This window comes from Solea solea, chromosome 19 (genome assembly GCF_958295425.1).
Source record: "Solea solea chromosome 19, fSolSol10.1, whole genome shotgun sequence".
Classification (NCBI taxonomy): Eukaryota; Metazoa; Chordata; class Actinopteri; order Pleuronectiformes; family Soleidae; genus Solea; species Solea solea.
Genome location: NC_081152.1, coordinates 6,872,768 through 6,886,223, shown reverse-complemented (window position 1 = coordinate 6,886,223; position 13,456 = coordinate 6,872,768). Strand labels below are relative to the sequence as shown.

The following is a 13,456-nucleotide window of genomic DNA, read 5'->3' as shown; positions in this document are numbered from 1 at the left end:
TTTAGTGGAATAAAGTCTCATGCAGAGTTGCAGCAGAGATCAGGCTGCATGTTCTTAGAGTGGCTTCACTGGTCAATTTACACACTCTGTGCCATATCTTCTAAGACAAACCGTATTAGGCTTGTTAGTAAAATGTTTTATTCACAATTGCTTGCTACTCTTAAATGCATTTTATTATTTACTCAATATGTTAATTTTCTGTCATACCAAAGTGGCAAGTTTCCACTCACACACATACCAGACATCGAAGGTTCACACATAAAAAGGGAAACATCGGATAAAAACGCGTGGCATAACACCAACAATCCCGTAGAGGGTAAATAAATACATAAATAAGAAAGAGGAATCAACATGAATGCAATTTCTGTGCAAATAGGACTGAATTGTTAATGTTGAATCATGTTATTCTCCACATATCATCACACAAGAATAAGCAAACAATCTATAAATACTGTATATCCACACTGGAGCCAATGGTATGGCATATAAGCATAAATAGTTTAGCAAATGCCTGGTTATGCTCTGTACTGCAAACATTTCTTTGGCCACTAACGTGATTATACAGTTTGATAAATGAACAAGTTTTTATTTGACATCAGTCAATTTCTAGCAGATTATCACTTTTATTTGCATAACAGGGGGTGGATGTAATAGTCTGATATTGATATAAAAATGAGTTGCAACTGTATTTGAAACACAAACCTAAAGGCAAATGATATTAGCTATGTCAAAAGACAATGTGTGTTTATGTTATGGGTTTTTTGTGACCCCTGGACTCATTCTCATGGCCCCTTGGGGCTTGTGTCCCACATTTTGAGAACCACTGCAGTGTTCAATGATGGAAAATGTGTTAGGCTACCATATTGGGTTGTGTTTTTGTTGTTTTTTTTTGTCTGTGTGGTTGATTTCTTTTTTCTAGTTTCAGTTCTAAGTCATATCTTTTGGTTAGGTAGAAAAATAAACAATATGTTCATCATGTTTGTGTAATTTCCCACTCATGTCTTTTTACTCACCATGGAAACTTCTGGAAAAGAAGACAGTTTTTTGATTGTTTACAATTTTAGCTCGGATTTCACTTGTATAGTGGCAACAAGTCTAAATACAGCTTAAATATTTATCATATTACTGAAAAACGCCATTGTAAATCGGTGATATCTCTAGATTCTCCACCAAACACTCTCTCTCACACACACACACACAGAGTTACAAGTTCGGTCCTTAAGCCGATTATGACCCCGGGCAGGAGGCAGGGCAGTGGAGGTAAACGGGTAATTTTATTGGTCGCTTGTGTGTCAGGAAGACTGAGCAGCCAATTGAAGGGCGCGGAGATTTATCACCGTCCTTGACCGGCCTGACCTACACTACCTGTCAACACAATACACTTCGTCTCCGCGGTTAATGACTTTCCGAAGTGTTTTTTTTCCCCCTCTCACAAAGCAGCTGTTTCTCCGGGGCATGGGATATGGTTTGTGAAACTGACAGCGCGCACCAATTTTACCCCGGAAGAAAGACGCGGCGTGTTCCTGAATGAAGTTCTGCACAGTTTGTCACCTACACAGTCGGACTCTGGAAATGACTTCCAACAGAATGGAGTGGCTTATTCAGCGGTGCCACAATCAAGAGGCGCCGTGTCACTCTGTGTGTCGGTCGGTGCTCTTCGTATCTTGTATGGTAAGAGCTGCTGTGATTATTGCTAACTGCTAACCCAAACTGCAACTCAGAAGGATTGATATATATATATATATATATATATATATATATATATATATATATATACATATATGTATATATATATATATGTATATGTATATGTATATATATATATATATATATATATACATATATATAAAGCACGTTTAAAAGCAACAAGCACTTGACCAGAGTGCTGTGCATGTAGAAACAAATAAAACAAAAAAACATAAAAGACATACAATTTCAGCCAGATTATGCAGAACATCAGAAAGTCTTGAATGCAAAGTCAAGTTATCACATTTTAAAAGCAAAAGGTAAACTCAACCACCTTAAAATGAATTACAGTGTACAGAGAGAAAATCACATTTTTAATTGCTGTAAAAGCCTTTGAAAATCCAATTTTCTATTTTCAATAGAACATAATTTAATAAATCATGTTCCCATTTAGACGAAAACAGACAATTATGCAATGCATATAAGAAGTATTGTACAATGGGTGTGTCTGGCTGCAGGTACCATGTGTGAATTTCCAATTTCAACAACATGATGAGGTGCCAATCAAATCTCAAGGCTTTAAAAGAGGAGTTTGTTTTGCAACCAGAAGACTGCATCCATTTTTATGTGCAGACTATGTTCGCCACTGATGTGCACAGACCTTTAGTCAAACACCGTACCTTATCTTTGGCAAAATGTTCCTCCTCTTTTCTCCCAGGGTGAAAATAGATGTAATTTGCCTCTTGTTGACATTTGTGCACACAGCATAAGTGCAGGACGGCTGGGCAGAAAATTGTGAGGATCAGGGTTCAAAAAGTACTTCTATCTATTTATTTTGTTCAGAAACTGAAGAGGTTCATCCACAGGCAAATGTACAGCCTTTATGACCAGACTTCTTTTGCCTTTGTGGGCATCAAGCATCCACCAGAAAGTGGCACTCTAGGCAACCTCTATGTATATCACGTGTACCTTTAGCTGACCCTGATTTCATACATGAAAACTTTGAGCAAAGTCTGCTGTAACTCTTAACAAGAAGGATTTAAAGTCAGAGAAGTGATATCAAGTGTTTTCTTCTCGAACATCATTTGCTGGATGTATTCGCATCCATGTGTGCAGTGATGCTGCGCTGTGCAGTGAAGTAGGACAGATTATAAATTGGTCCAAGCCAAGGCCCAGCTGTACTCATTTATCTGTGACAGACAGCGCCAAATAATAAGAGGATAAATAGTGAATCCAGTCCAGTCCAAACATGGCAATCCTTCCAGACGGTATAGATGATAAGTCAATTGAATTATAACTCCCCCTCATCCATACGTGGAACAAGCAAAAAGTATTTTACGAACACAATCGTTGCCCTTGGATTTGCAGCAGTTTTAAGATTTTACCCCATCGTCTCCACTCCATCCTCTGCAGCTCTTTGTCCTCTCCATATGCATGTCTCCTGGATTGTGGTCTATTGGCGTCCAGCTTCGTTCAGTCATCACAGGGAGCTATGTTCCTGGGCACCACTCCATCGTTCTCCTCAACAGCCCCAACGAACAGGCAGTCAAGGACATGGGGAGGTGAAGTATCACAAGGGAGGGGATTTGGGTGACTGCATCTTTCTAGGGCAGATAACATTTAGGAAGGTTGATTGGCAGAAATTTAATATACTATCATATGTACTGTATGTACTTATAAGTGTATAATCGCTTAAAGGTAGGGTATGAGATCCTGAGAAAACAGCACTAGTAAAGCAGTTGTTTTCAGTGTACTGAATCATTAGAACCAGTTAAATAAAAAGATTACCAGGTACTATCGCGAATAGAAAAGCAACATTGGTAACTTCCGGCACTTTTCTGTACTTTTTGGTTCCACAGGTGACTTGACATTTTTAATTTTTGTGACATTGCATGAATTAATTGGTCACAATCGGGGTGTGAAGAGGATTTTAAGCCAAATATGCACCAGAAAATGATCTCCCACCCTACCTTTAAATCTAAAAATCGTTACGCTTTCATGGGCTTAGGAATAAGCCTTCACAGAGGCAGCCATTGTAGGTAAGAATGCATACAAAGAAGAATGACATTCTTTCTGGTATGCCAAGGCCACCATAGTTCCAGGACACACTTGGTAAAAGGAAAAGTGAGTGTTTGTTACAGTCTGCAGTCCCACCATTATATGTCACTGCCTCTTTTACACTGGACCTTTTTATAGTATTTGTTTTTACAATCAACACAATAATGTTGCAATTAAAATTCATGTCATCCCATGCGTACAGAGGCTTTTCTTCCATTTCTAATTCAGCGCAAACATTTTAAAGAAACAGATGCTTCAGTCTCAAGGTTCCTGGAGAAAGTGCAAGTTTTTGAGAAAACATGGTTGAAATGTTGTTTCATAGAGGTCAAGCCGGAGTCGAATAAGTTGTTTCCTCCTGCTCCCAGCCTTTGTGTTACGCTCCAATAACCAGATGCTGCCTCGAGCTCCCTATGCTGTAAATAAATCCTAAACGGTATCTTCTCAGCTAACTCATATGCCAAGAAAAGTAAATACATTTAGAACCTTTCCTCTTAACTAAGCGCTAATGGAATACTTTACGTGACTTGTGGTTTGCAATTTAGTCGGAGTGAGTTGAGCAATTTAAAGCCAGTCAGCCATAAGTGACTTTTCTTTACAAAGAAGAGATACAATCTTGTCAAACCCACAATTGGTAGAGCGCTGTGTTTGCACTCTCATCCCCTTCGTCGGCATTTTTGCTGCATGTAAATGAGCTCGATCAATTCACCACATGTCAAAGCAGAAAGTAGCCACAGAGCAGACGCCAGCTAAGTAAATCAGCTCATCCAGAGCTCCCGGTGTGAGGATGGTGGATTGTCGTGTTCACGATAAACAATGCAAAGTTTACATCCTTCTTTCTTTAAAGGAAGTTACAACATTGGAGTTTTTTCCAGCAGCTCAGTCGAGGAGCAGCGTAAAGAAATGGTCTATTTGATGTGATTGATAAAAACCTGTTGGCTTTGTATGAGTGTTTTTACATTTCTTTTCTCTCTTTCCATGTCTTGCTCCCACTGTTTCCATCCACGCTCCCTGCTGCTCGCTCTGTTTTTCCAGGGCAATCATGGAGAAGCGGCTGGCAGCCAGTGTTAACATTCTCTCCAGGACGTCCACAATGTAAATCACATATCTGACCCTTGCCTTGACACAACGTTTTCGCCGACAACCACAGAGAATAGCGCCGCTGTAATGTCTCCCGCACGCGCAGACACCCGCGCGTATAAGTGCATATGCACTTTTTTGTCCTCTTTGCTGCGTAGCCGGTTGCCAAGGAAACCACATGTGAATGAGCTGCATCTGAAGGCTTTTCTTTTTTCTTTTCTTTTTTATTAGTTTCGCCATCACCAGACACTGAATGGTAGTTAGCCTTCAAAGCAGCCATGTGTTTGTATGCATAGATTAGCTTTCCTGTTCATGAATGAATAACCATAAAGAGACGAGGAAGGAAAAACCCAGGACAGACGGCGACTGAATAAAAAAATGGCATCATTAAACCTATTACCCAAACAGAGCTTTAGCCTAAAAATAGAGGATGTGGTTGGATTAGTTTTGGGATGAGTGTGTTGATAGTGGTGGACAGAAGCTTCCTTGTGTCTCTTAAATCATATATTTACTTAGTCTGAACGTTTATTTTCACATTTGTCATGGAACAGGCTTAAAACATTTTCTTTTTTGCTTGTGTTTGTTTTTTGTGTGTGTGTGTGTGCGTGCACGCTGTCCACAAAAAAAATGTTCAAAAGGAAGAGGCAATTTTGTGCTTGACATCTTAAAAGCCTCTCAGGGGCAGGTTTGACAATATCGCAGTAAATCACCGTGGCCATAATAAATGGTCGGAGAAGGATTGATTGTTAAATACAGATTTTCCTCAAAGGCTTTTGTACGGAATGCAAAAGCTGCACCACATTGTAAATGCAGTGATACATTTAGTCCTCAGTGATTTAATGTCCTTCCTGTACTTGGAGGAGTAATAATAACCTGCACTCTTTGTTTCTTTAGGTACTATTGGAAAGGCGAGATCCAGGATGCAAATGAGTTTCTGATGGTATGTGCTTATGTTCTCGAACAGGAATGTTGAAATACAGTAGACAGCAGAACTGTCAGAAGAGATGTCATTGTTGTTGTTGTTGGTTTTGTTTTTGTTGTTTTTGTTGCAGCTGGTAAAAACAAAGACCTCCAGGATCCAGCAAGTCACAGATTATGTGAGGTGAGGTTTTATGCAGTATGCATCGTTTATTATTATATCAGCATTGTCATCGTCAACATGTGCATTAAATGAAAGTTTATTTTGCTGCTCATGCTAAGTACTTGTGATCAAAATATGCTTTTATATCAGTATTTAGATTCTAATTTAAACAGGCGTTTAAGTAACCATCTATGTTGGTCATAAACAGATGGCCTTTGTACTGGTTTTTAGGGACTGAATTATGACAACATAATGAAGAAGTGTTTTTTTTTTTTGCACTGTCAACATTCTGTTGTGCTTGTATTTCCTGTCAATTCTTTATTTGGTTGTCTCATTACAACCAGACACTAGCTGGAATCAGTTATCGTAGAGAAAAAACAATGAATAAAAAAGGTTAGGTTGAGGTAGCATTGAAACTATTCCAGATTGTGTCTATTAATTGTTCAATGTGACTTGTTTGTTTCCCTTTAAGGTCCATCCATCCCTACGCAAACCCAGAAGTCCTCAGTTTCCCAGTGGAGGACGGCAGTCTGGCTTATCTGAAGTGGATGGATGAAGCCATACCAGATGACTGATCCATAGAAATCAAAATCCATTCCCAGCGAGGACAGCGGGGGAACAAGGAAACGGAGCCAGGTGTTGTTTGATGGCTGTGAGTCAATGTTTGGGGAGCACAAAAGTTCAAAATATGACATTTACTGTACGTTCTCTGGATGCTCTGATCTTTTCAAAGAGGATTCCACGATGTACTGTGGAGATCTGATATGGAACGTTGTACCACGGCAAACAGAAAATCGTGGTTGGCTGCCCGTCGTCAGCTGCAACTGTGTCAAGCATCAGAACGCACAGTGACAGTCGAGTGCTACAAAAACCGTGGCAAAGGGGATTAAACCAACCAAACCGCATATATTCTTTACCTCCATCGGCCGCATTATTACTTTTATACGGATGCACTCTCGCCGATACTGTGGTCCAAAACCAGTAATGTCTTTTGTGTATAGAGTATTTGCATTTGCTGAATCATGCTCTTCCTGCAGCTTTAATTTAATCGTCCTCTATACACTGTAATACATTATTGACATGACAATGCTATACTGATGATAGAAAGAGTAAATGGTTTATCTCAGTCATGCACTGCCTCTCACTGATTGTGACTTTGGCCAAACATAAATATTACACTGGGAATTTCATGAACTTTTATGCGTATAGTTCGTATGTCATGAATGCAAAAGTATAGCGTCCTAACAAAAAAAAGAAACCGCTCAGCAACATTCAAAGAAGCTTTTTTGAGTGACACGGCATAGCGTTTCCAGTGTGTGTGTGTGTGTGCACTGCTGTGTTTCTTTTCTGCTCAGCTTTGACATTGCATTAAACATTGACCCACATTTTGTGTCACCTCAAATAATGTGACGCTGAACTCCTGAGGATAATTTATTAGGCGCATTTGACTGAAAACACTTTGCATAATTCTGTATCTCAATCTTAAAACCCTTGCTTTTCCCTCGCCTGCTTTGCCTCCTGTGGGTGTTGCTCATTTTAATTTTAAAGGTTCATTCGACTTTAACAACCCAGTCATTCGTTCTGCATCCGTTTGTTCATGTTGGTGTTGGATTGACGTTGGTGGTCGTAGTGGACTCTGTTAGCCATGGAACGCTTGTCTCACTGGACAAAAACATGGCCAAAGCTTCACTCTGCACAAAGAGTTTCCGGCACGAGGCCATAACAAAGAAACTGCAGATACAGTTTAGCTGGGTGACGCGTCTGTGGAGCCAAAGTAATCCTCAGCTGGTCCAGTATGTGTGTGTGTGAGTGCATATGTACCAGTAGTCCTAATGGAGACCAAAAACCTGGTCCAAATGAGGCAGAGCATAATATCTGAGGAACTGGTTAAGTTTAAGATTTAAGATTGAAATTGTGGTGAGGTGAAGTTTATGGTTGGGCATTGTTGGTTATGGTTAAAGTTAGGGATAATGCTGTTTTTTGTCAATACTTGTGCCGGAACAGAGACTGAACAAAGACTAGAGACTGAAAACTGAAAGTGTTCTGCAGTTTGAGTACATTTCCACTAGATGGTGGTGTTTTAATACACATCAAAAGTGTTCAGATCCATCCTCTTGTCTCTTGTCTGTTTTTAACCCTCTTCTTGCTGCACTGTCACCAGATTTTGGATCACAGGGGAAGAGTGGAGTAATTAGTAATAATGACAAAAGCTTTTACTTTTACTTGATTTATATAGACAATAAAGTTAAACCTCAATCGACTAAATGTTCAGATTGATTAATTAAATTGTGTATATGTGTGTATATATATATGTATATATAAATGTATGTATATATATATTTATGTGTATATATATACACAGTATATATTATTTTTTACATATATATTTATATGTATGTATGTATATATATGTGTATATGTGTATATATATATATAGTATATATATTGTATATTGTATATCTGCTATTGCTGCTAGTATATACCTCAAAGAGCACTGCAGGTTACTGTCTGAGGCTTAATTTAAAAAGCATCTTTATACAATAGCTATAGTTGTGTCAAATAAAGAATAGCTGCACCGTACATTTCCACATAAATATTCCCCCTCATAATGTGTAAACATGGAGACATATGGATGGGCTGTTCTTCTTCCCATTTCATTAAATTCTCCCTGGGTTGCGGAATAATTAAGAATAAGCCATAAGTAAGAGACACAGATAACGTGCTCCCCACTGAGCAATTTAATAAAATGGGGATAAACTCGTGCACGCTCGTGTGCGCACACACACACACACGCACACAATCGTTTTTTCATGAAATAGTGTGTGCGCTGTATATTACTTGTAAATGACACTATAAATAGCACTGTTCATTTTCTCAATTTTAAAGGCGCCTGCTTATATAAAATACCATGTACAAGTTTAATGCACATTTACACGTGCTACAAGATAACTGGAGTAATATTGTGTCTTATATTATGTCTTGTCACCCTCAGGCCTTGTTAAAATGTGAGTATTGGTTTTATCATTGTTAATGAATAATTTACTCCGTTGATATGAAAAGCGATCATTTCTCCAGCTTGAGGAAAATCCCCGTGAAAATCCTCCTGCTTTATTTCTCGCCTTTTCAATTTGTTATAAGGAGTCCCCTCTAATGACCACTTACCTTTTTTTGAGAAGGACTGTTAAAGGGTGGAACAGTTCCTTTTTGTTTGATTCTCCAAGAGAGAAATTGAGAAAGTCAGAGCTTCATTTCCAAGAGGAAAACCAAACCTATATGAGGCTGATCTCTTCTGCTGACTGCTTTTTTATTAAATCGCAAAGGCAAAACCAGTGTTGCTGCTACAGCTGAGGACTCTGAGGGACGGTCTGCATCCCAACACGGCAGAGGAGCTTCAGGTGGACAGAGAGAGACAACAGATTTGTAGTGTTGAGGAAGAAAAAAACCCTGAAAAATATTGCTGAAGAGACGGGCCTCCAGACAGGGAGGGAAGACGGATACACTTTGCAACAAGAACTGAGCTGGCTGACCTCTTTTAGTGTGAGCTCCACAAGGAAATCAACTTTTATGTATACAGTGTGTCAGCTAAAGTTGCAAAAACTCAAGGTCTGAGAAGGAGATGGCAGAGAAGATCAACCCGATGCATGAAAATGCCAACACGCAGGATCTGATATCCAAGCTAAACATGGAGTTCTCGCTCAACCTTGTAGAACCCATGGAGACTGAGGTGCAGGAGGAGGTTCCCACAGACAAAAAATCGATATGTAATATGTGCAGAGTCCAGTTCCTTCTGGGACTGAGAACACAAGAAGCTAAAGGACCCTGCACTCAACAAGGGAACATGGACCAACTTTCCTGCCTCAACTTCAACGGATACTTAACACATGCTTCTTTACCCAGTGTTCATCTGTGCTTCTCCTGCTGTGTTTGCCAAAATCTCATCCTGTCACCTACAGTCTGTATAAGCGGTGAATGGAGGGATAAGAAATGTATTGTTATGTTGAATAATGTTTGTTGAGTTGAAAATATCTCATTCAGGGCCGGCCCAAGCCTCCGTGGGGCCCTAAGCTGAAGCCTTAAACTCAGAGTAGCCCGTACTTGACTACTATTGTTATTCACATCAAACCAGTGTCAATCTTGCTTTCTTTTTAACCTTAGAGGGCAGTACAATCACAAAAGTGACCTAGTATAGTATAAGTTACGCTAACGTATATAAAGTGAAGCACTACATGTGGTGATACTGAACTTGAATTAAACAGTTTAATGACTTTGGGTTTTTTTTATATAAAACAGAATACAGATGTGTGAATGTGCACTAAATGAGCAAACTCCACACTATTTACTTATCTAAATACATCTAAAGATATCTAGATTTCTTTAATAAAAACTTTTTTTATACTCACACTTCGCTTATGCCTTGGGCTGGCTCTGATTACATTAAAAATTAATAATGAAAATAGATTTCTTCTATTTTGCTTAATTTACGTTGATTTGAAAGAACTGACTTTTTTATGCCAATTCTTCTTCTTTCTTTCCATTTTGTCAAGGCATATTTAACACACTGTTTGACACTGTATTTTATGTTCGATATTGAGTTACTTTTCAGCATGATTGGTGTGCGAACAATCACGTATATTGACCTGAGGTGAATCCTGGAGCAAGTGTTACAGTCTGCAGAGAGCGCTGTATTAAGGTGAATTAAATCTTGGGAGGTGGAACTTTCATGTTCACCAATCCATAATAAATCGACTTTTTTTCATTATTTTAGAATCAAATTGAGTCGTTCCTGCATGTTTTCCTCAGGTCTTGCTTCAAAGATTAAAGAAAGAAAGAGAGAGAAAAAATATTTTCCATCTGGTTTTTTTATATTTAATACAGCGTAGCTAAGACAATATCATGGATTTATCTTGGATGAAAAAAAAAGAAGAGAGAATACTGTAGATGTGTGGTAAAAACCTGAGAGCAGAGAGCACAGCCCTGCAGAGAACAAGGGTAACCAGCAGTGGTGTGACCTTTTCAAAAATGGAACGCCGTGAAAGTGGACACTGGGCTTTTTTTTTTTAAAACGATGTCAAGCTAACAAACAGCGAACAAAGAACAAATACACCAATTCATTATAATTTGAGTCACACGATTATAATCATCTCAAGCCCCATGGGAAAGGTGCAGCTTGAAAAAGTCGCCCGTCCGTGCATGCATGCATAACGACATGTGTTAGTGGTCATGCATAAATATACAGTGTTTTGGAAAAAACTCGGGGGGGGCATTCCTTGAATAATAGAATGTGTCCTTTAATGGCTGCTGGGGGTTTTAATCAGCCGAGGAAGACTCTCATCCATATTGCAGGAAGTCAAGGACAATATTTCGTATAATCTCTCTCAGTCCATATGTAGACGATGACTCATTTCCATTGAGAGCGCTGCTGTGCATCTTAACATGCGTCTGAACACAGAATGAAATGAGGAAAACGGGCAGCAGATTCCGGGATAGGACAGCACAGAGCGAGCAGTGAAGCCATGGAAAATAACAAAAAAAGGAAGTTTAAAAGTCACATTCCTGGTGGTCAGTGTTTTTGGACTCTGTCTTATGACTTGGACGCCAGCATTGATTCAATATGACCTTGAAAGCTGATGAATTTGACTCTTTTTTTTTTTTTTTAGTTTGTTTTAAGTGTTTCTCCCAACAAACTGCTGAATGAGCAGTAGAATTCTCTTCTGGAAGTTTTTGTGGGCACTTCCTTGTGTTTTCTTTCGCAACAGGTCGGTGCTGTTTGAGGCGATCTCGCTTTACCGTCTCAGTGTGACTCCGTCTGTGAGTCACAAGAGCTAAACAGCTGTTAATGCACAGTCGTGTGGAGTTGACGCTCTTAATCAGCAGTTTGTGCACTTATCTGACATCAACGGACATTAAATACTCCCAAAGTTACATATAATAAGTGTGTTTAAGTGGAGCTTGGCTCAAACTCAACCTTGGAGACTTGGACTTGACTTGTGTAACAGTAAAGGGGAACTTGGCTCAGACTCCTACGTGGCTTGGATTAAGAATTGAACAAAGGAGACGTGAGATTAACCCTTAGAACACAGAGCATTTAGGCTGCTTTTTTCCATTACTATGTTTAAACGTACAGTATATACAGAGGCCATAAGAATGTGCAATGTAGAGTGTCTTATATCCTTTTTTTCAACACAACCGAGACAATCTATATTAATACATATTAATATTTTGACCAACTATATAAAGCAAAAAGTACTTTTTAAATCCGATTTGGAAATATGTCACAGTTCAAAGTTCGCTTGGCTCGTTTTTATGAACAAAAATGAAAGAAAAAATAAATGTCAATTTTGTGACTTCTGCACAATTATTGCTACTTTATATTACTAAATATGTGATCATAACTTTGACTCAACAACACATACGAAGAAGAATAAAACATATTTATTAAAGCCTGAATATGTAACCTATAAACACCCCCCACCCCCAGGATGTCCATATAAGGAGTTTATTATTCCCACGGCAATTTACCATGGGTGCACCTGTGGCAGAGATCTGTGCCGTGAGCACTTCGGTTTCAACTCAGACTGGACTACAACTCTGCTGTCAGTAACTATGTGTGGATTTCTGCGTCCGTTCTAGACTTCAGTTTCCATACAGGCTACAAATTCACTAAAAGTAAGATTACTCTTGCAGAGTCGGGCAGATGTTGTTGTACCTGCAAGCTCGGAATTGGCTCAGTGTTCTGCACTGCGAGGTTTCACTGAAGGGAGGGAAGAGTAATAGCTCAGTGCTTGAGTGAGTGAGCTTACACTAAAGGTGATTGCTTTCTTCCTTTACTCAGCACCTCCTCTTCTTCAGCCTCAATGAATCCCCTCCCTCCCCGCGCTCCTCCCATCCTCCCTGCCTCTCGGCGTGCCTCATAAATTCTCATCTGCAGCACATGTGCTTTGTGTTCGACGCGCACATTCACGCTCAGAGTGAAAAGGAGGAGAAGGAGTGGAATGAGTGAAATTGAGAAAGAGAGTGAAGAGACACTTGGCTGGGCAGGGAAAGTGGCTCATCTCTTCTCCCGTGTACCTTCCTCCTGGCTCGCTCGCTCCCTCCCCTGAGCTGCTACGCAGATTCCGTCATCAAAACACACTGTGAGGCATGCTGGCTCGCTCACTCTCTGTGGCTTGTGGACACACACACACACACAGCATCTCACATTGGAGCCAGCCTTCAAGATGCATCAGCAGGAGACCATGTCCTCTGATTCCCTGTCAGGTAAATGCAAAATGAGATGTGTCTCTCTGTCATCCCTCTCTTTCCCAGCATCACTTTCCATCTCAGTCAACATCAAATTCAACATTCTTTATTTTCTTGTTTCCCTGGCTACTCTCTCCTATTCTTTCTCCCCCTCTCTCTCTCTCTCTCTCAGTATCCATCAGTCTCTTTTTCTGTTTGTGTGTTTTTTCCCTCTTATGCACGCCCATAAGTGTTGTGCGATAAGAGGTGGTGGCCGTGAGGATTGTCTTTGTAGGGGAAAAACAGGAGGTGTACATTTTTTCCATATGGCCGTAT

General features: G+C 39.7%; 2 protein-coding genes across 3 annotated transcripts in view; both read left to right on the top strand.

Annotated features, from left to right (window-relative positions):
* The first annotated feature begins 1,236 nt into the window (after positions 1 to 1,236).
* zgc:63972 (protein CutA homolog) lies at positions 1,237 to 8,011 on the top strand. Of its 2 annotated transcripts, XM_058616531.1 has the most exons (6): positions 1,238 to 1,671; positions 3,100 to 3,248; positions 4,777 to 4,836; positions 5,716 to 5,761; positions 5,874 to 5,923; positions 6,375 to 8,011. In XM_058616531.1, the coding sequence occupies exons 1-6, from the start codon at positions 1,528 to 1,530 to the stop codon at positions 6,475 to 6,477; spliced, it is 552 nt and encodes a 183-aa protein (XP_058472514.1). In that variant the 5' UTR covers positions 1,238 to 1,527; the 3' UTR covers positions 6,478 to 8,011. The 2 variants fall into 2 exon arrangements, with proteins under 2 accessions (XP_058472515.1, XP_058472514.1); XM_058616532.1 differs by lacking the exon at positions 4,777 to 4,836 and having other exon boundaries at positions 1,237 to 1,671.
* Positions 8,012 to 13,085: 5,074 nt separating this feature from the next.
* LOC131445993 (disabled homolog 2-interacting protein-like) overlaps positions 13,086 to 13,456 on the top strand; it is a 152,654-nt gene continuing 152,283 nt past the window's right edge. Inside the window, exon 1 of the mRNA XM_058616835.1 lies at positions 13,086 to 13,159. Coding sequence (XP_058472818.1) covers positions 13,120 to 13,159 — 40 coding nt within the window. The 5' untranslated portion in view covers positions 13,086 to 13,119. The remainder of the gene's footprint in view (positions 13,160 to 13,456) is intronic.